We start from the raw sequence: 23,960 nt of genomic DNA, 5'->3' as shown, positions 1-23,960 counted from the left end.
GATTCACCACATAGGAGCCTTAAAAACAGCCATAATGCCTTACTGTTATTAAGCTTTTTTAACTATGAAGGGGGAGGTAATAAGTGTATTTTCAGTAGCATGGTGAGTGGTAACTACAGGACAAAGAAATAGCAATATAGCCAGCAATGTGAAGGAAATTGAATGGTGAGAAGAAAACTTGGCTGTCAATAGTAAAAAGTCAGGGTTGAAGATAAGATAATGGTAGGTGAAGGCTAAAATATGAAACAGGTGGGTCTTGTCTTCTTTAAGACCTAAATAAGGCCAAGCAGGTGACTCATAAAATGTATCTACATAAAAATATCCTCTTATTCAGTCAGTTGAAAATTCACAGTTTTATCTATAATAACCTATAAAGGAGAATTTATCTATAAAATGAAAAGCATGCTAATTATTCATATTATAAAATGAGATGAGAGTCCAAGACTGTCCACTTCTATATAGTTTATTCTACACTCTGCCTTCCAGAGAAGCTGCCTCAAGCATCAGTTTGATAATGTCATGTTTGCTTATAAACATTCAAGGAGGCCCATTCTCCAAGGGTACAGCTCTCTCCCCATCCTAATCTCTCTCATTCTGTAATCTTACTTCCCTCTATATCTTTACCCAAAGCTGTAAAAGTGTATGAATCCAGCCTCTGCTATTTTAGCTTCACATGTTTCAATTTATTCTACATAACTTTTGGAAATTACACACAGCACATATTTTTGGTAGTATTAACTTAGAAATACAATGCTACTATAAGCAAAAATTACTATATGTTATATTATAAACTTTTCCATGAATGGAGGATAATTATATTCAATAGCAAACCAGTCAATTGATGAACATATTTACCCTTTTAATTTTTATCCTATTTCATCTAATTCAATTCCTTCTCGTTCTCTCTCTCTCTTTCTCTGCTTTTTCCCCTGAAAAACAGGCTTAAGATAACTTCATTCTGGGATAGGAAGAAATGTATTCAGCTATCAGTCAGGATTTTAAAATCTGCTTCATTGCCTAGGTTTCAAAAGAATGGTTCTTTTTTCCAGCTGATATAGCATACTAACACAGTATATCTTAATCTCGTAGACTTATAAAACAATCAAGCATCTCATAAATAATATTAGAAAATTCTAATCATTGGCCCAAACCAGAATAGTTAAATGAATGTAATAAAAACCTCTTTCACCATTTGGGTATCACTTGGCCTATTTATGTCAGAAAGAAGGGTAAAGGTTTAGTAGGAAAATATTAGGTATAAAACTGAAAATATTGAACAAATGCAGTTTTAATGCATTTCCTAATGCAGCCACAATCTACTTTCCAAATCTTACTATTCTAATAACTGTGAAGAGGGGACCATCGGGAAAATCACTATTTTTCTAACTTTGCAAAAACACTGCCACTGGCATACTACCATATAAATGAGTAATGTAGTTATTTGTGAAACATTTTCTCATTCCCTCCCCATAATGGCAAAGCTGGAGAAAATCTTTGTTTGGGACTTACTTTGGAAGACACCAAGAGTGTCATAAATCCTTTGCACATGGTGGTATTTACTCCAAATGGGAACCGACTCATGTATAAATACTGGAACATTTTATCTGAAGAGTTATTGTTATCAAAAAGGCATTTTATCAAATGTTAACGAGTGCTTATTTACCCATATCTTTTAAAGAATGTTCATACATATAACCATATTTTATCATCTTTGATCAATTTTCACATTACCTTTTTTATGTATGCCATAGGATGAAATTACTGAATATTTTTTATACTGAAATTTAAGTCATGGCAAACTTTTCATCAAAAAGAAGTCATAGCATTTAAAATTTCCCTATGGATTTTGAATGCCTCTTTGGCCATCTGTAGAAAAAGTAAACTATGATTTTTCATTTTACCCTTAAAAGAAGAAAGAAGAACTTGTTTTGCTTTCCTAGTGAAAAAGCTAAGCCAGCATTCTAGTACTGACTAATGAGGATATTGTGTTGATATATTCCCTAGAAGATCCTTTCCTGATGCCTTTTATACAGCTATCAAAAGCCTGAGAGTGCACTGTTTATTTTACAATTACAATGTCTAAAGAAAGATGGTGAGGAGAATTTAGTGAACATCCAAATCTCATGTTGGTTTGCCTGCAATTTTAATTTTTAGATCCTTGTGAAAAGAAACCTTTCAGCTCATAATTTTTCAGGCACATGAGAATGATGGAAGATTTGAGGATTAGAGGTAATTAGTTAAGTCTTAACTCTATTACTTACCTGTTAAAAATATCTATCAGATTAAAGATATTTAACATCATCAAAGATTCCAGCTGTAGAATCCCAGCTGATACTCACTTAGGGGCATAGTTGCACACCAAATAAACTGCACGTCGCCATACAGCTCCCCAAACATTCATGTTTTGACAAGTATGAATTGCACATCCTATTCGATTGGAGGTGGCCCAAACCATCTGTGAAAGTAAACCGATGCAACGTTACTGAAGTCAGAGCTAAAAAAAGATTGCATGTTCACCAAAATTTTACTAAGAGCATTTTTTAAAAGTATGAATCAAAAATGAACAACTAAAATAACCTGTGTATAATGTGTGCACATGGGGCCAAAACATCTCATGGGACATCTGGGGTTGCAATCCTGGGGATACGGAAAAGCATAATCCTTCACTTCATCATACCATGGCTTGACCAGCTGGAGAATAGAGCGATATCTAGAGGTCAAGAGAAACGATGAGAACTTAGAATACAGCGGTGGCAGTATGTAGTGGACTCAGGTTAAACTGCAAGTTAGTTATTCTTTTTGCAGATTATTCATGGTAAAACAAGAGCATACCCATGCCCTACAATTACCATCACCACCTAGTAGAATCCTCTATTCTTCTAAGCGTAAAAATGCCTGGGATTGGAGCAAGTGATCCTGTATTTGTCTAAGTATGTGTCTGGTTGTTTCAAAAAGAGAAATGCAAATCTTTCAGGAATTAGCATCTTTATCTTGTTTTACCAACATCAAGAATTTCTTCCATCAAAGTCTTATACACAATTAAGAATTAGATACATAAAAGAAGCAATACTACTAGACCCAGGGTAGTTTTTTCTTCCTTAAACTTGAATCATTTTAATTTTACTAATAGCACACCTGACTTTCCTCTGCTATGTGGAAGAGAACAGGCCTTTGGAATGTTGGATGATGACATTCACAGTGGTAGAAAAATTATCCTATCACTGGGAACAACTTTTTCTGTAGTTGCATATACATGCGTGTGTATGTGTATATACACATATATGTAAATATATACAATTTGTACACACACACGTATGTGCAAACATGGGAAAGCAGCAGACACACAATACTGACTTCTGCCACCATCAAGGGATTTTTCTGAGGCAGAAGAGACGGGATATAGGATGTAGCCCGATCCTTTCAAAGATTCTGTGAGACAAGTGCAGAAGACAGGCTCAGGGGGGGTATTCCAAGGAAAAGGAAAGCTGGGCTTTTTAGGCCCTTTTAACAAATTAATTAATCTTTGAAGAGATCTAAAACAGTCATAGACCAAGCATCCGTGCCTGGCACATAGTGAGGCCTCAATAAATACTTGCAGGGATTATTTGAAATTGGTGTCACTCACCCTGGGAGTTCATAAGCAATAAAATTGTATGGATGAACAGTACTGGTGAAACTGCTTCCTACCTTCCAGTTCGTACAGATAGATTCTGGCCCAAAAATCTCAGTAAGTAAGAAGGTCCATGGTCCCAAATGCACGTAGCTGCCCAAGCCTCTGCAGATTTTGCAAGATTTTCATCCCAAACCTGTGGAAAGGGGTTAAAAAAAACCTTCAGCTTTACTGGGTTTGCTGCTAGCAAATGAAAAGCAAGAAGGAAGAAATGGTACCATTTCCTAAAGTACTTCCAATTCTGGTTCCTGACCAAAAGAAAGCATTTAGGCCATTGTTATTCAAAGTTCTACAATGCAGTATGTTTAATCCTCAAAAATCTTTATTGTTTTCACAGTGCCATTTAGATCCAAAGTCCAATATCAGTTTTAGTAAAGGATAGGTTAACAAAAATACAGTATCTAGGTATAACTTGGAGACACTTCATACTGACCATTGAAGTTTGAATCCACTAAAGTCAACTGAATTCCCTGGAGTTTATTTAGAGCAACAAGGAGCCATGCTATTACTATATCTTAAAAATTAACATGATCAAAGTTATTCAGATCAATGCACCAAAATTAACAATGTCTAAGATTATAGTCTAACTTTTTAATTGAGATATAATTGGAATAGAATATTATATTAGTTTCAGGTGTACAACTTAATGATTTGATATATGTATATATTGTGAAATGATCACAAGTCTAGTTAACATCCATCACCACATTCAGTTCCAGACTTTTTTCTTGTGAAGAGGACTTTTAAGATTTATTCTCCTAGCAACATTCAAATATACACATACAGTATTATTAATTATAGTCACCATGCTGTATATTATATTCCCAGGATTATAAACTGAAAGTTTGTTCCTTTTGACCACCTTCACATATTTCACCCACCCCCGCCTCTGGCAACCACCAATCTGCTCTCTATGAGCTCAGTATTGTCTTCGTTGTTGTTTTTAGATTCCACATATACATGAGATCACACAGTATTTGTTTTTTCTCTGACTTATATCACTTAGCAGAATGCACTTAAGTTCCATCCATGTTTTTAAAAATGGCAACATTTCATTTTTTATGGCTGAGTAATAGTCTGTTGTGTAGATTTATGCCACACCTTCTTTATCCATTCATCTGTTGATGGACATTTAGGTTGCTTCTATGTCTTGGCTATTATAAATAATGCTGCAATGAACATGGGGGTGCAGACATCTTTTTTACTAAGTGTTTTTGTTTCCTTCAGATTAATATTCAGGAGTGGAATGACTGGACCATATGGTACCTCTAATATTAATCTTTTGAAGAATCTCATACTGTTTTCTATAGTGGCCACACCAATTTACATTCCCATCAACAGTGCACAAGGATTCCCTTTCTCTACACCCTCTCCAACACTTGTTAGTTCTTATTTTTTTGACAGTAGCCAATCTAGCAGGTGTGAGGTGATGTCCCATTGTGGTTTTGATTTGCATTTACTCCACCTTCTAAATTAAACTATGTTAAAGTATAATAAATCCCATGAAGCCTTCATATTTTATATTATTCACATATTTGATAGTAATAATAATATGAAAAATTGCATTTTAATTTTTATAAACTGAAAACAAACCAACAGAAAAATCAGTTGACCATGCTATAAAAATATAGTACATTATGGGTCAAATAAATTAAGAAAAATGACTATTCTTGAAAAAGTTTTTAAAGTTGATAAGGATGTTATTGATAAATAATAATTCACTTAATTGAAACAATTATCGAATAAAATTTAAATGAGCCTCAGATTTAATATACATTCGTATTAATTATCATATGGATTTGCATTATCATCTCCAAAGCTGCATAGGGAAGTTAAATGGCCAATAATAAATCAACTCTGTAGTGATCATCTCTTTTCTAGCAAGTTATAAGGTACAAAACCACAAAAGAGAGAATATTTATAGTTCTTGTATACAGATATAGAAAAATGCCTTTCAACATTTCTCCCTAGTGAGACAATAATTTAGTGATGTATTTATCTGTTGAAAAAAATGATTTTAATTGTTTTATAGTTCAATGTCATGACATTATTCCCTAAATTATTTATATTTATCTGTTATTCTGTCTGAATAAAATTTTTCAAATTGTGACTAGACAGTGGTTAGTAGTATGCTTTAGAAAGTGAGACCTTATATGAAGAAGTGACAGTTTTATAATTACTCAAATTCACATGGAGCTCCGTATGAGAAGGCATATAGATGTTCTTCTACTGATCTGAGTTTGCCTAATTTTCACAGTCCCTCTCATTTTATTCTTCTTTTGGTGACTTTCTCCTCCACCAGGCTGTGTAGATTTAAACAAGACTTACCTACATTGGGGTTAATAACCATGAGTTCACTATGAGTTAAAAGTTTTCAAAGAAAGCATGAGATAAAGCTTGACCATAACACAGAAAAGACAGTTTTTCCCAAAGATGTTGGGATACTTATATTTAGAAAAGGAAATTAATTTAGTGACTCTGAAATAAAATAGGAAAAAAACAAATTAATTGATGAACCCTTCAAGAGACAGTTTCACCCAGGAGACCATGCACCCACCTTCAAATGAGATTGGTTAGTTACCCAGAAATCATTTTAAATTAGAAAAACACATTCATCTTACAAAAGATGACATCTTACCAAACACTTTGTTTGGCTGATAATGGATTCATCTAGTATTTATTCTTCTGGTGTTTTTAAATGAAATATGGATTTATAAAATCTGGATTATAATTCACCAAAGTGCAAAATAGCACAGATTAACTTATAAATGCATTTCAGCTAGAATAGCATGAACAAATTATGTCCCCTGAACTAACTGTGGTCACTTGGGGAAAAAATAGCTAAGTTTTATTTACATCTTGAAGTACAGTGTGCCCTCAGATCAATAACCACTAAAAACCAGTTTTTCTGTGTTTTTACAGTCTTTCTAAAGACAGTCTTACAGTCTTGTTCTAAAATATCACCACAGGTGGCACAAATAATAATGAAAAAGGAAATGAAAAATCTTGTCTTCTAACCCTACGTCTACTGCTAAGATCATCTGTGACTGAGGACATGTCAATTATTCTGTCTCCTAGTTAACTCATCTGTAAAAAAAGGAGATTGGATGAAGTCATCTCCAGGGCCCCTTTCCTCTTCAGTGTCCCATGATTTAGTACACCTGAGCAGCCCAAGCATCAGAGCCAGCAAGATCTGTGTTGTATTGGCCTATGACTTACTCAGTTATAGCCTTTTCCATACCACAGAGAATATAACCCTAGATTCTTTTCAAAATAATTTAAAACATTTTAGGCTGTTAACAATTTAAAAAGTAATTTAGCATATGTAAGTCTATCTTTATGCTCACTCATATAGTTAATAAGTACTGTGTATGTCAAAGAGATAAACCAAAGATTTCATGCCTTAAAAACAGCTTATGTGAGCATGATTTTTTAATTATTATGAAGGATTTTGATAGGAAGACCATGTATTTAGCATTACTGAAGCCTAACGTTTTTAGATGTCTCTATGTACAGATATCATCATTAAAATTTTGGAGATGATAGTTGTGAGAGATAAGGGATAACCACTCCTTTTTTTTTTTTTTTATCTCTCCATGTTTATTTTTAGGGAACTGATGGGAAGGATTTCTGTCTGCCCCTAAAGGAAGGTGCTGGAGGGACCATTTGCTTTCCGGTGGGAGACTTCCACTGTCTCTGATGCCTACTGCACAGGAAGTCAGACGGTCCTGTTCTCTTTCTTGCCTGTTTGTTCCCAGGCAGGACTCATACCCATTCAGCAGAGAAGAGAAGCTCCAGCTCTGAAATTTAAGAATTACATATCTGCTGGTAAAGCTGAGCTCTTCATTTGCTGTCTTTGTCTTTCTCCATCGGTTACAACTGCCAGGAGAATACGGGTGAGTGATATTTAAATTCATCAGTACAAATGAGAGGTCTTTGAGGTTTGAAAATAGCAAGCAATGATAGCTTCTTTCCTATTCATAAATTGCAATGAATGTTGCCAGTTTAACCATGTGAAAGAATTCTAACAACTTACACAGTTTAAGGAATGAATGAAGTTGCAAATGATGCATGGATACACAAAACATTTACAGAAGCCAGTAGAAGTTAGGTATTATGGTTAAATTAGATAATTCACAAAACAAAGATGGCTTAAAACAGTGTCAGAGGTTGGAGGTGTACCCTATTGCCCCACATGGTTTTCTTCCATGCTTAGTTTTTATGAGCCCTTTAGTTGGTCAGCTCATCAGTTGATTGATTTAGCATTGGACTAAAATGTTTGCCATGAGTTACTCTGCTTATAAATACAGTTAGCACTTTGTCTGTGAAACCACATAGTCAGATTAAGCCATGAGAGATATCCAGAACGCAAACTGATATCACTTAACTAGCTAGAAGAGTGTGGCCCCAAGAGATAGGAGGGATATGAAAAGAATGTAGATCCTTAACAAGTTCAGAGGTCTTTAGAGCTTGGCCCAAAGAAACACAACATTGTGTCAAAGAATGTCTCAGCGTGGGAGAAAGTCGCTGACTTATGTAGTCAACGGAAGAATCAGAGAATGATATAATCCAGACCAAAGATGAGGTTGTTTTATCAGCCATTTCCTTAAATTTTGCTGTCCACAACATGGTGGCCGCCAGGATCATGAGGCACACTGACATCTAAAGCTCCCAACTTAAACCCCAGTCATAATCTCTTGACAATATGAAATGTGTTCAAACTGAAAAGCAACCCTGCAAATTGCTTGAGATTATATCCCCAACATTGTTTGACATGGAATAGTTTTTTTTTTTAAGTAGGTAACATCTTTTAATTTCAAACATAAGAATAAAATTTAGAAGTGTTTGAAAAAATCAAATTTAAGGTGTTAAAAAGGATAAATATTCCTGGATAAGGAACCTGTGCATATTTGATATCATAAATATTTATAGTGGTTATAAGAATGTAATAGCAGGTTATTAAAGCAACAGTTTAGCCTTGTAATTTCAACAAAAAAATATATCAATGAGTAATTATTTATAATTTTCAGTTAAAATATATAAGAAAATCTTGATATAATTTTTAAACAGTATTGCAAAATTTAGAACTTAAGAGTCACTGTATTTCTTAGACTTTTAAGACATTTGAATATATGGAAATTATTTTCAATAAACCAATTAAAATACTAAAAAAATCAAATATATTAAATCTACAAATGAAGCTTAAAATTTAAATGAATTAAATCTGTAAGTAGTAACAAACATTAAACAAATGTTATTGTCAAAATTTGGTAGATTTAGGAATAGAAGAAAAATATGTTCTAAATTGAAGCTAAATTAGAGGAGAATCAGAAATACTAATTTTGAAAATGAAAATGACCTCAAAAAATCTATTCTGCACATAGAAACCATCTTCAAAGACACAAAATACAAAAAATAAAAATGTCACACACACTTTGAGTTTTGAAGACACACTTCTAAACTATTGCCATGGATGCTGTGGAAACAGTACAGCATGTCCTATACACATTTATCTTCTTGGACTTTTATGTGGTCATTTCTCATGTATTTAGATAAAAAGTAAGGACAGTCTAGAAGTTCTTGGTTTTTAACAATAATGCAGCTAGGGCTATTTGTTCTTTTTCTAGGTTAGATTGGAAAGGACTGCTGACTTACAGAAGTGAGAAAGAACCATTAAAAAGATATTAAGTGATGACAAAACTATTTCCCCTGAGGGCAGCCAAAAGCTTTTAAAAAATACTCCCAGGCATGATTGCGGTTCTGTTTTGAAATTCGTAGATTTATTCCCATTAGGTGGAAATGCTTCTGAAATGGCCAATAAAGGATACTGAGAGCTGAATATATAAGACCCAGTGTTAAACGAGAAAGGAAAGCAGGCTAGAGGCGGTGAGGGTGAGGGTGGGGTTGGGACCGAGGAAGACAAAGGGCTTTCACACGGGAAATTTTTGGCAATGATTAGATTAATTAAATGATATTAAACTCATTCTGCTTTATAAGAAAAGTAGTTAAAGTCACTTTATTTTTAAAAAATTCCCTCAAATCTCAAAAATAACTGCAAAACACGGGACCATATTATATCACAAAATATTAAAGTGGGGTAGTAAGCATTTCTTAAATGAAGATAATGAAGACTTCCCTCAGGTGAGATGAGTACTGCCTCATGTGGGTGGGAGAGGTAAATGTTTATAAAGAGATGATGTAAAGTACACATTTTTAGAGGAATTCTGAACTGGATCATTGCCAGCAGCATACATTTCTTAAAAATTCACAAAAAAGGCCCTCTCTTGACCCCTTTCATCTTCATATTCCAATGCACTGTTCCTCTCCTTTCTTTCACAATGAAATTTCCTCAGTGCTGTCTTAATGGAGAATTTTCCATTTTCCTTCTCCTACTCTCTCTTGAGCTCACCCCAGGCAGATTTCCCCCCCTTTACCTCGACTCTACCCAGAGGGCCTTCGTCAGTGTCATCAATGGTCATTTCCTGGCCACTGTCTTACTTGGTCTATCAGCAGCTTTTATAATGCCTGACCACGTGCTCCTCCTGGACCCTACTTCCATCCCTTGGTTTCATGACCTCACACTTGCCTTATTTATCTCTGGCTGCTGCCCCTCCATATGTTTGCTAATTCTACCTCATCTCCCACACCTTTACATGCTGGAAGGTTCCCAGGATTCAGGCCCTCTCTCTTTCTTTCTCTCTCTTTCTCTCCTCTGTTTCATAGATATTCACTGCCTAGGTAATCACACCTGGTCTCATGGGTTGAAATACCATTTATAAGCTGGAAGTATTACACTAAATTTTATCTTTAGACCTCTCCACTCAATTCCAGACTACTTTATCCACCTACCCACTGCAAGCCTCTACTTAACACGTCCAAAATTGAGGTCCAATATTCACAACTCTACCCCTATTCTGCCCCGCCCCACCACCAACCAGCTACTCCTGTGATCTTCCCATCAGGAATGGCACTGTCCTTTTTCTTTCAGTTCAAGGGTCACCAAATCTGTCCCATTGCCTGCTCATGTGTTATCTATGGCTGTTTCTGCATTATAGTAGCAGCATGGATCAGAAGGCCTGCAAAGTTGAACATATTTACTACCTGGTCCTTTACAGAAAAAGTTTACCAATGGCTGTTGTAGCCACTTAGGCCAAAAATCTGGTAGTCATCTTCATTCTTTCTTTGCTTGGTAGTCTTTACATGCTCTATCAGCAAATCTTGTTGATCCTACCATCAAAATCCTGTCTATCCAGGATATAACCACGGATCATCACCATTATTGACACCACCTTGATCGAGGCCACCATCATGTTATCTGGATTATTGAAAGAGATGCCTGGCTGAGGGAGTGTTCCATATATATAAAGCCTTAATACATAAAATAAGGCATGGATAGAAGAAAAATATTCAGAACTTGAGGGAAGAGTATGTAAACAGGATTGGTGACTAGGAAACAAAGGAGAGAATTTTCCAGTGCTTTAATCTATGCCTGGCTCAACCTGAGCTTCAGTCAAGTGCTTTGAAAAATGCCGAAGTGCCATGTAAATATAACCAAACTCAAATGATTGGGTTGGGGGATAGTCTAGTAATGAAAATGAGTAAAACAGTATTGGGCATAAGATGACAAAGTGCAGCTATTGCTTGAAATCTGGACAATTATATGGGGAGAGAGAGAGAGAGACATGAGTGACGGAAGTTGGCACAACATCTATAAACCTGACCACTTCTCAGGATAATCTGGAAGTGCTGATGTATGTGTGAAATGTATCCACTTTTACACGTTGCCAAATAGCTTTTTTTTAAATGTAAAATTCTCTACAGTTCAGTACTTGCAGAGCAAATTAAACATGACTACTACTAATTGAAATGGTCGATGCACATACAGTTCATGAACTCTGACGTGAGGTGTCATTGTCACAATTACACTTATGTAGATGTGCGGTCTTCCCTCTTAATATCCACGGCTGGTGGCAAGAAAGGGTGACCCTGGAACTACCGTGGCCCTAAACTTCCTTTCAACAAACTTGCCAGATGGGGACTGGGACTTTGTCTTCAACAATGGAAAATGCAAGAAATGTAAATTTCCAGATCAACCAGTAGGATACTAGGTACTTCGTTACTCTAGACAGTAACTGACTATTTATTGGGATGTCCTGGGTACCGTGAATTCAACAGTCAGCAAGACTGACACGGAGTCTGCCTTAAAGTTTAGGGACGAGACAGGCAATAAAAACACTACTAAGCAAATAAGTGATTACTTGTAAATTATAATGTATTATATAAATTCATTACTATGTAATACATTATGCATGCATAATATATGTAAAACAATTACATAAAGATGCTCAAAAAAATCCTATACTACTTAAAAGAAGTGTCGTTAGTCAAATATATTCCCAAGTAAGGTCCTTGTTGCAGACATGGGTAGCCCACCCACAGTGACCACAGGATGTTTTCTGAAAACAAGTGCTGAATGAGTATTCAAGTGAAATTTTGTGATGATATGGACATTATCACTGGAATAATTCTTCATTTGGTTTAACATATTAATTCTTTCCAGATAGAAGCTCTTGGTAAATAAATGAATTACTTGAGCCACAGAATATTTTCCTCAGCTCAGTTTTGTGTCCTGAGCCATGACCTAAGATATCCTTAAAGCACATTTGGGAGTTCTCACCTGGGAAATCACTCCTGGATCTCCAGAGGAACTTTTAGTGAAGGCAGGTGCCCAGCCCAATCCTGGGACTATCAAATCAAAATTTCAGAGTTGGAGACCTTGAATGTATGCTTACAGCATGGTTCTGTGCCCTTCTGGTTAGAAATAATTGTCTAAAGCTTATTTGGTGGAGTGTCATTCTGAGTGCAGAGCATTTGGGCTCTCCCCTCTCCTTTCCTACCCCTATTCACTCCCTCTCCCCCATAGACTCACACTGCATGAGAGGCTTGGGGGAAAAAGGGAGCATTTCTGGAAGTTACTTTTCACTTACAAGCACTTACATCAGAATCTTTCTTCTCAGCTCTGGTATACTGATCCAAGGTTTGATAAAATTAAACCTAGCATTTCATCAGGACACCGTCTTGCTGTCACAGACACTGGCTGCTAAGCTCTGTGAGGATATTTGTTCTGTGTGTTCATGGAAGACAGAATATGGGTGAGAGAGGTGAAGAAACCATCTTGTATGTTGCTGTGCAAATAAGACAACATCATTCATCCTGAGAGTGACAGTTCCAGGGTGAGGGAACCTGTAGTCTGTGACTATGTGGATATGAACACAGAGAGAACAGATCAGGTTCATGGTGCTTATGTATAAATCAAGGGAACTCTAAATGGCTTTATTAACTGAGCTATCAGAAGTAACATGTACACAGTTTTCTGAGAATCCAAAATCTTGGGGGAGGGGGAATGTAAACAATTTTTAAACTAAGGCAATCCCTTTCCATTGTAATAGCACTGAACCTGTATTTAAGATAGACACTTGATCTACAAGTAACTTACTTCATGAGAATGTAATATGACTCAACAGGAGCATATGCTACCTTATCTGCCAACTTAACATAAGGATACATCCACAGAAGCAGAACAAATAGGGAATAATTTCTCATTGCTACTCTGCACTGGTTGGGTCACATCAATTCCAGGCACCACACTGTCAGAAAAGCACACAAATGTTGGAACCCAGCCAAGGGCAAGAGCCTGGTGAAAGGCGTTCCTTGCTCAGAGCCACACTGCTCGCAAATCCCAAGATGATCTTACTGGCACCATTCCTGTGTGCACGTCTAACATAAGGGGTGGGTGTACTCAAGGGGTGTAACTTGATTTTCCACTTCCTTAATGGCACAACTTCTTACCTTTTCCAGGGTTTTCAGAAAGCAAATATCATTGTGCCACCTTCCCTGATAGGCTAAGTTGGCCACAGTCTGGGAGAGATGGTGTGTAGACATATGTGACACAAAAGGGCTGTAGGCTAAGGAAGAGCTGGGTGACTGGGGGATAAGGGTCTAAGGATGCTCACAGCCTTCAAAGACTTGAAACACTATCATAACACAGTTTTCCTTTGTGGTTGCCAAGGTTAGAAAGAGTGCAGGAAGCAAGATTTGATTCCAAATGGAGAAATCCTATCTAATATTCAATGATGTCCTCAGATAAAATGCATATGGAGAAATTCCCTTGCCAGTGAGCTCAAGAGCAGGAGATACACACATTGAAGGAGAATGTGTATCGTACGATTTTTCAAGGCACAGAGAGAACTGTGTTCTCATCCTTTTGACTTAATTGATCTGTGAGCTTGGTGAAGCTACTTATGCTCTCCAAACTTTAAATTTCCTGTCTCTAAATGAGGAAAATCGTCCCCATCTCACAAGACTGTGCTGACGGCTAGGCAAGATAGTAATTGAATAGAATCTGACGCAGCTCTAGGGCAGGGCATACACTCGAGGGCAGGTGGTAGATGTTACTATTGTTGAAGGATCAGGCACTGGAAGGGTGGTGGTCCATGAACTAGAAAGCTGCCTAAAGTGGAAAGCAATGTGAGGTGCACTTTTGATCACCTTCTCTGGCAGCCTGAAGTTTAAGAGCCCTCAAGATTTAATCTCAACTTAGCAGGCAATCAGATAAAGTGAAAACAGATAAACCCCAAAGCAACTAACTAATCAGGAACAGAGTTGTGTATAGATAATGAAGACCTTGCTTCCAGGAAAAATAACATCAGACAGCAGAAGATAAAAATTAGAGAGCACTTCAGAAGTTTTAAAACTTACTAATTCCCCTCCCTAAATCCTCTCTAACATTTTATCTTTAAATGTTAAGACCATTTATTGATAGATTATAGCAATAGTCCTTCCTGGGGAAATTAATACCCATCAGCTATCATTTAATACTGTAATTATAAGCCAGGAAGACATGTTCGTGTATGGTTAATTTTTTTTTCACCAACTCACTGGTATAATAACCTAAAAACTGATTTCTTAATTATTAAGCTGTCCTGTGATACACATGCAAACCCCCAATCTTACCATTGCCCACTTAGTCAGAAGAATTCAAATGCCTTTCCGCCTACCTACTGCTTGCTGAAAACATGATCTCGCTGGAATGCAGAGACAGATTTGGTAGAATGTTCATATTTAATGAAATTATGAAATGTGAATTCGATGCACTTTGCAGGAGAAAAAAAATATTGTGTCCTTAAGCAACATTGCTGGACTGTTTCAGTTTGGAGTATGTGATGTGAAATTTTAAGAGTCATGAAAAGTTGAATCTAAACACAACTTTTGGGGGCATTCTTCCATATTTGTGTCAAAAAAAATGCTTGGTACCTGACTTTAGATGCTTTGGATAATGTAGACTGGAAACATTGAAATCCCATCCCTCCAAACCTCAGTCCATGATGTATTTTATGCCAAACATTTCTCTTGACCACTTTATGCTATTAGCCTTTATCGTCCCTGCCTTCCTCCCACACTATTCTTCGGAAATTCTCATAGACAATTAAACATCTCAAGTTCATAACTATTTAATGGCCATTGACTGACTATTAAATGGTTTTCAGATACACTCCGTTCAGGACACCAGACCAGCCAGACTACTCAGCTTCTATTTTTCTGAAGTCCTTTGATTAGCGTCTAAGAAAATCTTATCCTGAGTGTGCCCAAAGACTAGATGGGTCCAAAGGGATTACCTAGACCCCTGCAACAGATGTGGATTCATGTTGATTTGAGTCTCAGCACTTACTCTAAAAAAAAAGATACATGAAACTTTCTTGCAAAAATTCTTGAGTAGATTCCCAGACATAAAATCATCCATCCATGCTGTCTCCATGACACTACCCTTCCCCTATTATGAAAAGTGGTCCGTTCTGACTGCTGAAGCATATTCCCATCCAAAATTCTTTGTGTTAGAAGAATGTTCCCTCCCACACACTAGCTACATTTTTCAGCCTCTGTAGGTGTGTACCCCGGATGAGAAGCCTTTAGCTACTTACTGACCACTAGAAACCTGCACTGTGTTTCGTGTTATCCAACTTGGAGAAACCTAATCACTCTGGTCAAAACTGGAGGCATCATCCTTGGCTGCTCCCTCTTATAAATCCTCACTCTACTTCCTCATGTAAATCTCTCACTTCTACTGATTTGATCCCCAAATTCATTTTATCACATCCCTATGGCCTTAAATTTTAATGAGGCTTCAGTTATCTCACACCCAGACCATTATAATGGTCTCTTGACTGTTCCTTTACTTCTGCCTCTCTCCAATCTCTTTCTCAATCTGTAGCCAGAATGACCTGTCTGAAATGCAAATTAATAACATAACTTCCCTGCTTAAAACCTTCAACCACTTCCCTTGATCTTAGAATAAAACTCAAACAAGTGTCTGCTTGACTTCCCAGCTGCGTTAAATATCACTCTTCCTTTTACACACTAGAGCCAAGCCACAGTGAATTTTACCCATGCCTTCAATGTACTATGCACCTCCTTAGAACACCCTTCCACACCTATATGACACGTTCCCTCCTTCGAACTCCTGCCTGCATAACTTTGTATTTATTTTTCGTATTTAATATTTGAAATCATTTCCTTCTGGAAGCCTTCCCTGCCTCTCTACCCCCAGTCCAAGTCTGGGCTAGGTGTGCCCCCTGTGATCCCAAAGTACCCTTTAGCACTCAGCTCCCTGCTTTGCCCAATTCACAGTAATTCCTCAAAAAGTGTCTTTTTGCTCCTCACTGAGTCCCTCAGCACGGTGCCAGGTATATGAATAAATACTGTGGAACGAGTGGTTGAACATTGAATGACTCTTGCCCACCAGAGTGCCACAGCCAAGCGCTCTTTACAGGGAATGCCTGGCTAAAGTTGAAAGACTTCATTCAGTTGTTCCGCAGGTTTTTACTGAGTGTCCTCTGTGGGACAGATACCATGCTCGGCTCCACAAACAGTGGGCAGGATTATAATAAAATTATTTTCTATACTGTTGTATGTGGTCCAGTATCATCTGCCACCAAAAAAAAAAATCAGTGTTGGATACTAAGGAATACGGTCACCATGTAGGTAGCCTGTGTGTGATTCACAGCTCTTCCCTATACCAGCTCATGGTGATGTTCTGAATCACCCCATGTTAAAAGCTTTAACACTGGCACTTCTTAGAGCCTGGATCCAAGACGACCACAGACAAAATGTTCTTACCTTCAGCTGGCTCCACAAGTGAGCGGAGAGCTGAACCCTCGTATGTAAGCAGCTCTAAGTAAGTAATACTATGCAACGTGCACCTTGGGAGAAAATTCCTGCAAAATGTGCCCAGTCTCCATTTGAAGCCAAAACACTTAAAAGGTTCTACATGTAGGAGCACAGGAATGTGGAGTTCCAAATGTGCTGGAGAAATGCCGTCCTGTCAGCAATCTTTCTCATTGCCTGCTGGCTGGCAGCGGTTCTCAGGAGGCTTTCTAGTGGTCAGAAAAGCATTCATTGAAAAAATTTAGGTTAGACACATCAAATTTCTCATGTTTATAACAAGAAAATTGAGTTATCCTTCCCAAATGAGAGGAAATGTGCCATCTGGGACAATCCATGGTTTTATTTTTTTTAAAAATGATAAGGATAGACATTGCAAGTGTTTAGTCAACTACTGAGTAAAGAGAAAAAGTAGTTCGCATTATCTACCTTCTCTTCCACGTGAAGCTCAAATAAACAAAATCTGAGTTTTTCATTACTCTTAAGTCATAAATGATTGTAGGCAAGTAGTTTATTGGCTGTTTCCAAGAACGGATTAATCTATTCTCCATTCATTCATCTGAGTCATGCTTTCTGTAATTTTACTGCCTTGTGTGCCTTGGTAACTAGTGTTTTTCCCTTTTCCAGGAAAGTATAGGAAGCCTTACTCCCTTAGCTCTGCAAATAATCATTACAGGCACCAAACAAATAAAAATAGGCCATATTATCAATATAGTTATTTTGGCTTCTTGAAATTACATTACACTTTTATTTTTTTGTCAGTTTTAAGCTGTTCAGTTCATATCCATCATTGTCTTCACGCTGTCTCCCACCCGCCTCTCTTCCATTCTAAACCACCTATGAAGGCTGCTATCACATATCTCACGAACAATTTCCATTAGCTATTCATACCTGTCCCTGTGTGTAGGTATCGTTATCTGGCTCCTTACCTTTGCCTAAAGGAATGACCCTGCTGATTCAGTGGTTGCCAACCTGTGAGGTCACCTTCACTGTCAGTCTAAACTCCATCAATTGCCAGCACCATCTTTCTAAAATGTACCTGTGATCATGCTCTAAAACTTCCTCGGCCTCCCTAATTGCTTTTGTATTAAGCAATCCTCAATCTTTTCTCAGAATCCTCAAAAATATGGCTGATGTGTTATGCTTTTTCTCTCCTGGTGATTTTGTTCATGCATTGCTTTAGCTACTATAACAGCCAATCCTGCCCCTTCCTGAGCGTCTGTCTCAAATATCCCTCCTCCAGAGAGCCTTTCATGATTTTGCCAACTAGAGATTATCATTTCTTTCTTTGACTTCTCCACGGTATTTCTCTGTACTCTTTTCTTACATCAGTCTTATGCAGCAGTGTATTACACTAAATTATGTGCTTAGTTTTTTTGTTCCCCCTTGCTTGTCTTTTCCTGTTTGTTTACACTTTAAATATGAAGATTTCTATTATGTTTGGATCTCATCCTCTCACAGAAGGACTTCCATCTTTTTCTAAATTTATTTATTCAATTGACTTGAATTCAGGGAATAGCCTACAAATTTTACTCCATGCGTGAGTCTTGCTATTTCATTCTTTTAGGGATGATTTTTATTCTAAGAAACTAGTGTGGTTTGTGGTTTAGAGTCATGGTTTAAGTTGCCTTTAGGAAGAATGAAAAACAGCTGGTGTCCAAGGAGCTCTGGAAATCTGTCAATAAACTAATTGTAGAACAGAAGCCAAGAGTAAAGAAGTTTGACTTGAATTAAGTTCTATCTATACTATTATTTTTTGAAAGGATACAATGTTTGGAAAATTAAATATTTCAAAGTACTTTTTTTTTTACTAAAATCACAGACAATATATCCAAGGAAAATATTATACAACTACAATATGAATGTCAACACCCTGGTGTTCAGTTGTGCCCAGTTAATTTAATCAAACACATGATGATATGACCAAGTCCTTAAAGAAGGTAACATCACTTAATTTTAAGGGGCTTTTTTTTAGAATTTTGAAAACCTTATTTTGTATTTTAGGTGCACAAGATAAAATATTATTATAAATGATGAAAAACTTAAATATAAATAATAATATCAAAATTGATTCAGCTTATAAATGTACAATTCATAGAGATTTCAACTAAATTAATCAAATGATGGTTGACTATTTTCTATACACAAGAAATTTCCCAAGAAAATAGAGATACACAGACAAATAAACATAGACTTAGCACCCTGAAAGCTTAACATTAGGAGCTTTGCAAGAAATACACAAATAACGGTATCAGGTCTGATTTTGATGAGAGCAGTATGAGAGACATGTGGGATGCAGCTGTTCCAAAGAAGGAGAGATCAAAAAAGGTTGTAGTGCAGAAGATACTAGTAAAGGACACAACATTCTGATATAAAACTTGAAGGGTAGGATTATAATACTGGAATAAGTTAAGGAGGAGACATTAGAAGATGAGGAAATGGCACAGGAAAAGGCTCGGAGAGAAAAGTTGTGGATGAAGGGGATTGCAAGTCAGGCTGGTGCAACTAGGAAGAACCTGAGCTGAAGAGCATCTTCTGTGAGACTCCTATGGTGATGTCATCCGCTGATGCAGACAGTTCGAACACAGGGCTGGTAGCCACAGTGAGATAAGTGTCCTAGGTTTTCAAGGTCCATAGTAGAGATTAGGAACTGAACTCACTTTCAAACTGCTCACAATCCAAAGCAATGTTGAACAAATTAAAATAAGGTTAACAGTGTCCAACTGAGAGCTGTATTTTTCTCTTGGCCTGAAGGTTAAAGTCACTTACATTCCTGCTCTGACCTCTTATATTGTACTTTCTTCAAAGTTTCTCTGAGTCTGCATCAGGGATCCAGTGAATGATTTCAGTCAGTCAGTTTACTCAGAGAGCCGTAGGAGTTCGCTAGATGGAGCGCATTGTTCTCACAGCACTCGTCAGTTTTCACCCACCCGGGGACTTTGCCTGTGCTCTTCCCTCCATCTGGAACGGTTTTCTGTCAACTGTGAATGTGGCTCACTCCCTCACTTCCCTCCAGGACACCTCCGTGAACCTGTCCCTGACCACACTATTAAATGTCCCAACCTCAGCCTACTTTAGTTTCCTTCATAATCTTATCACTTTCTAACATACTATGTAATTTATTTATTTATCTTATCACTTTCTAACATAGTATGTATTAATTTATTTATTTATTGTCTGATTCCCCACCCAGGGGGCCACAGGTTGTCTATTGTTTCACAAATTTATCCTTGGTGCTTAGAAGAGTGCTTAACATACAGAAAATGCTGAATAGATATTAAGTGAATAAATACATGTGGGAATGAACTATATGCAGTATTTATATGATAATTTGAAACAGTATTATTTTACTTTATAGAGCTTACTATTCTGACTACTATTCTCTTTAACTTTACTAAGTGAAGGAGGCTTTATAAAGCATTTGTAACCAGCGCTGTATCTTATTCTTACAAAATAAATCATATGTGGTAGCTCCCATATTTGAAAAGTGAATAATAAGAGAGGAATTACAAATAGAATATGAATACTATATGATTTCAGCTTCCATTGTAAAGGAGGAAAGAGAGATAGCCTGACATTTCTAGCAGTTTCCCCCAATGTAGCATTTGCTAAATCTAGGAAATGAAAAGATACTCCTCAACAAGCATGGGCTTTGAAATGACACAGACCTAAATTCTGCTTCCAATGATACCATTCATTATCAAGACCACCTTGGCCTACTCACTAAGTGATTTCATTTGTAAAATGAAATTCACAGCCCTAACCTCATAGGGAAACTGTGAGCTATCAAATGAGATCATCTGTGGAAACAATTAGCCAAGTCCTTGGCACACAGAAACAATTAAATAAATGCATGTGGAATGAATCAATTCTTGATCAGTGGGGGAAAATATAACTAGAAAAATATGGCTTTTTAAAATCTATTTCTACTATGCTGACCCCCACTGTTACTCTTGACGGTCCCCCTTCCCTCAATATTATTAAAATAGTGAATTACATCATATATTGACTGGTTATTATATAAATTGTTCTTCCCATTTCACAGAGACGGAAATGGAGTCTTATGCACATTAGGTAACTTGTACAAGGCCACAGAGTAAGCCGCCGAGTTCAGATTTCAACCCAGATGAGCTCCTCTCCAAAGTTCATGTGTCTTGATCCTCACCTTAGTCTAATAGTGATGTGATTGCCTCCAGGATGTATTCCCTAAAGCCGCAGTCTGGATAGCATATCCTCTTGAGCTCACATAGCATTTTATGCATATTTCCCTCATAATTTATGACATTTGAAAGCATGTCTGTTCCTCTCCTTTCTATATCTGTACATCACCTTCTAGAAACACCTGTTCAGTGTAACTGTTCGTATTTTTAGATCTTGATTGGGTTTTCATTGGGCACCTGTCACAATAATTTCACAGAAACTTATAAAAGCTAATGTTTACTGAACATTATCTTGCTGTAGGCTCTGGTCTAACTGTCCTTCCCCTCAACTCGTAACAACCCTATGTGTCAGATACCACCTTTATCCTCATATTAGAGATGATGAACATAAAACACAATTAGGTAATGAATTCACTCATCTTATATTCCAGGACTGGGATTTGAACCCAAGCATTTAGATTTCAGAGTCCATATCCTTAATCATGAGACTATACTGCCCCTGGTATGCCAGGATTGATGACATCTTCTTTTCCTCTTTAATTAAAAAAGTCATAGAAAAATGCATTTTCATAGAGTCTAAATTGTACTTCTATGAACCATGATTCTCTTACATTTGAAAAGTCTTTATTTTTTTTTGACGCTGATATCTATAATTAATCAAACTTTAAAAGCTTTTTTAAATAAGATAGGTGAATTTAGAATCTAGTAGAAATCCCAGAATTTTATATTAGCACTTATACAAAGTTGTTAGTGGTACCACCACCCCCACCCCAGCTTAGAAATACCATATCAGTGGTCTTCATTGCCTTAAACAGGCTCCAAGCTGTGCTCTTGGAAGGTGCTGGAAGTTAAATCGTAACCTTGCATAAATTCAAAACCAAAAATAAACTTTAAAAAGACGTCTGTCCTTTTAATACTGACTTTTGAAAAATTTTCTAAGCAAACACAGAGAGCCTATTTTTTATTTTTAAAAGAGAGCAAAGAATGTGTTCATGGCAAGTTGGAACAGTGCACAAGTGTGCTGGCTTCACTGTTATCTGAATGACAAAGCATTAAATCATAAGGAGGAAAAAGTCAGCATGTTCTCTGAGAATACAAATAGATTATTGTCAGGAAGAACTCTGTCCAAGAAAGGGAAGAGACACCTACCCAGAGAATAAATCAGCCATGCAAAACCTATAATTTAAAAAAAAATATTTTCAAGAAATGCTTTAGCTGATAATTATGACTATTAGATAAACAAAGCACAGGAATAGTTTCATGAGAATTTTTTTAAGCAGAACTTCTAAATGTGATCAGCCAACATACCCCACTCTTTATCTGCTTATTATATAAGATCTGATTCATCAATGGTTATGGAACTCACACAAAAAAATCAGATTTCCCCCCTCCCTTTTAGATCTGTGATGGAATAGTCCTTGTTTACCAGGCACTTAAGAACCTTCCCTAAGTGAAAAGGTGTAAAAAGCCCCATATCCCTTAACATATAAACGCTCTTTAGATTCGTCTAACATACAATTTAAATAAAGTGTCCTCACCCAGAACTCAAAGAAAACAGAATTTCTCTTACCATATATTCCATGTTTGCTGCTGGTGGGAACACCTTGCCCCGAACTTGGTTATGATAATCAAGAATGGCGATCATGTCATTCTGCGAAATGTAGCGCTTCCGCCTGGCTTTGGGGATATCCGCAGAATCTAGCTGTGCTTTTAGAGCTGCTTCAATATCAGTGAAATTATTGGTTGGCGGGGATGAGTCAGTGGAATTGAGTAAGACGACAGCGCTTGCTTCACAGAGAAGGGAGAGCAGGAGTGCACTGCTGACGGCAGAGACTGCAATCATTTTGAGGGGTGGAGAGGGAGAGGCCACCAAGTTTACTTTGCCTTAAAGCAGAAAGATAGAGTTAGGGTCTATGAAAGGAAAAAAAACAAGGCAGAGGTTATTACAAAATCATTGCTTGATTTGATTTTCTTCAAAAAAATCCAAGCAAATGATGAACTCAAGCCTAGGAGACAACCTGGAGTGGTCCTCTATGCATTTTACATGGTGTTATGAGGCAGGTCCCTAAAAGGAACTTCCTATAGCTAGAGAAAAATAAACAGGATGACCACTGACCCTAAAGTGAATGTGAGCCATCTACCCCAAAATACCTGAACCTCAGAATGCATTACTGCATATTTTCAGAGGGAAATCTGAGGAAGTGAAATTCATCTTGAGAGTGAAAAGGAAAAATGCATCACAGGTAATAATAGAGAATGTACTGATAATGTCTCCCAGATATATATGGACCCCAAGTGATAGAGTACATACAAAAAAGTTAGAATCATCCAATCTCATTTCTAAAAAAAAAATAATAAAAATGTGAGCTACTTTAAAAGCAATGCATGCAAAATAAACTTGTTGAGCTAAATGGCTTACCTCTGCACAATGCCAAAATGAATATAGTATTCTTCCAAAAATTTAAAGTTCTTTGCTAGGTTGTAGCATGAACTCTTGTAAGAGGAGTGTGTCTTATTACAAACTCTCAGAGAGCAAAACTCTGCAAGGTTTGAGTGCTGCTGGCTGCAGGAGCAGCTAACAGCTTTTATATGTCACAGTCTGCAACGTCCAGAAAGGGCAGTCTTTCTTAGGGTCTCTTCTAGCCAAAATCAAAGGGGAGGGGTTTTGGATAGAAAAAACAGTGATTGGGTGGCAACCTTTTTATGTGGGTGGTGAGGAAATTGAGTCACACCCACAGCTTACAAAGTACAAACCATAAAAGACAAACCCTTTTTTCTCTGGGCTTCCACCTTTCTGTGAGTGGTTAATTTTCCTCATTTAATGCTTTCTAGTTCCTGGTTCCCATACAAGAAGGAGAAAAAAAAAAAAAAACTGTGAGTTCTTGAAAACACAGAAGGCTGAGTAACAAGCA

The 23,960-nt window shown here is 37.0% G+C and overlaps 1 protein-coding gene across 1 annotated transcript in view; it reads right to left on the bottom strand.

Annotated features, from left to right (window-relative positions):
- PI15 (peptidase inhibitor 15) overlaps window positions 1–23,654 on the bottom strand; it is a 31,037-nt gene extending 7,383 nt beyond the window's left edge. The window contains exons 1-5 of the mRNA XM_010951522.3: window positions 23,468–23,654; window positions 22,619–22,932; window positions 3,688–3,806; window positions 2,578–2,710; window positions 2,340–2,455 (exon numbers count right to left, since the gene is read on the bottom strand). Of these exons, the coding sequence (XP_010949824.1) occupies window positions 2,340–2,455; window positions 2,578–2,710; window positions 3,688–3,806; window positions 22,619–22,891 (641 nt within the window). The 5' untranslated portion in view covers window positions 22,892–22,932; window positions 23,468–23,654. The remainder of the gene's footprint in view (window positions 1–2,339; window positions 2,456–2,577; window positions 2,711–3,687; window positions 3,807–22,618; window positions 22,933–23,467) is intronic.
- Window positions 23,655–23,960: the final 306 nt, after the last annotated feature.

The sequence above is a fragment of the Camelus bactrianus genome, chromosome 29 (assembly GCF_048773025.1).
Source record: "Camelus bactrianus isolate YW-2024 breed Bactrian camel chromosome 29, ASM4877302v1, whole genome shotgun sequence".
In the NCBI taxonomy this organism is placed as follows: Eukaryota; Metazoa; Chordata; class Mammalia; order Artiodactyla; family Camelidae; genus Camelus; species Camelus bactrianus.
Note: the sequence above shows the minus strand (reverse complement) of the source record. Positions and strands in the feature narration are given on the sequence as shown.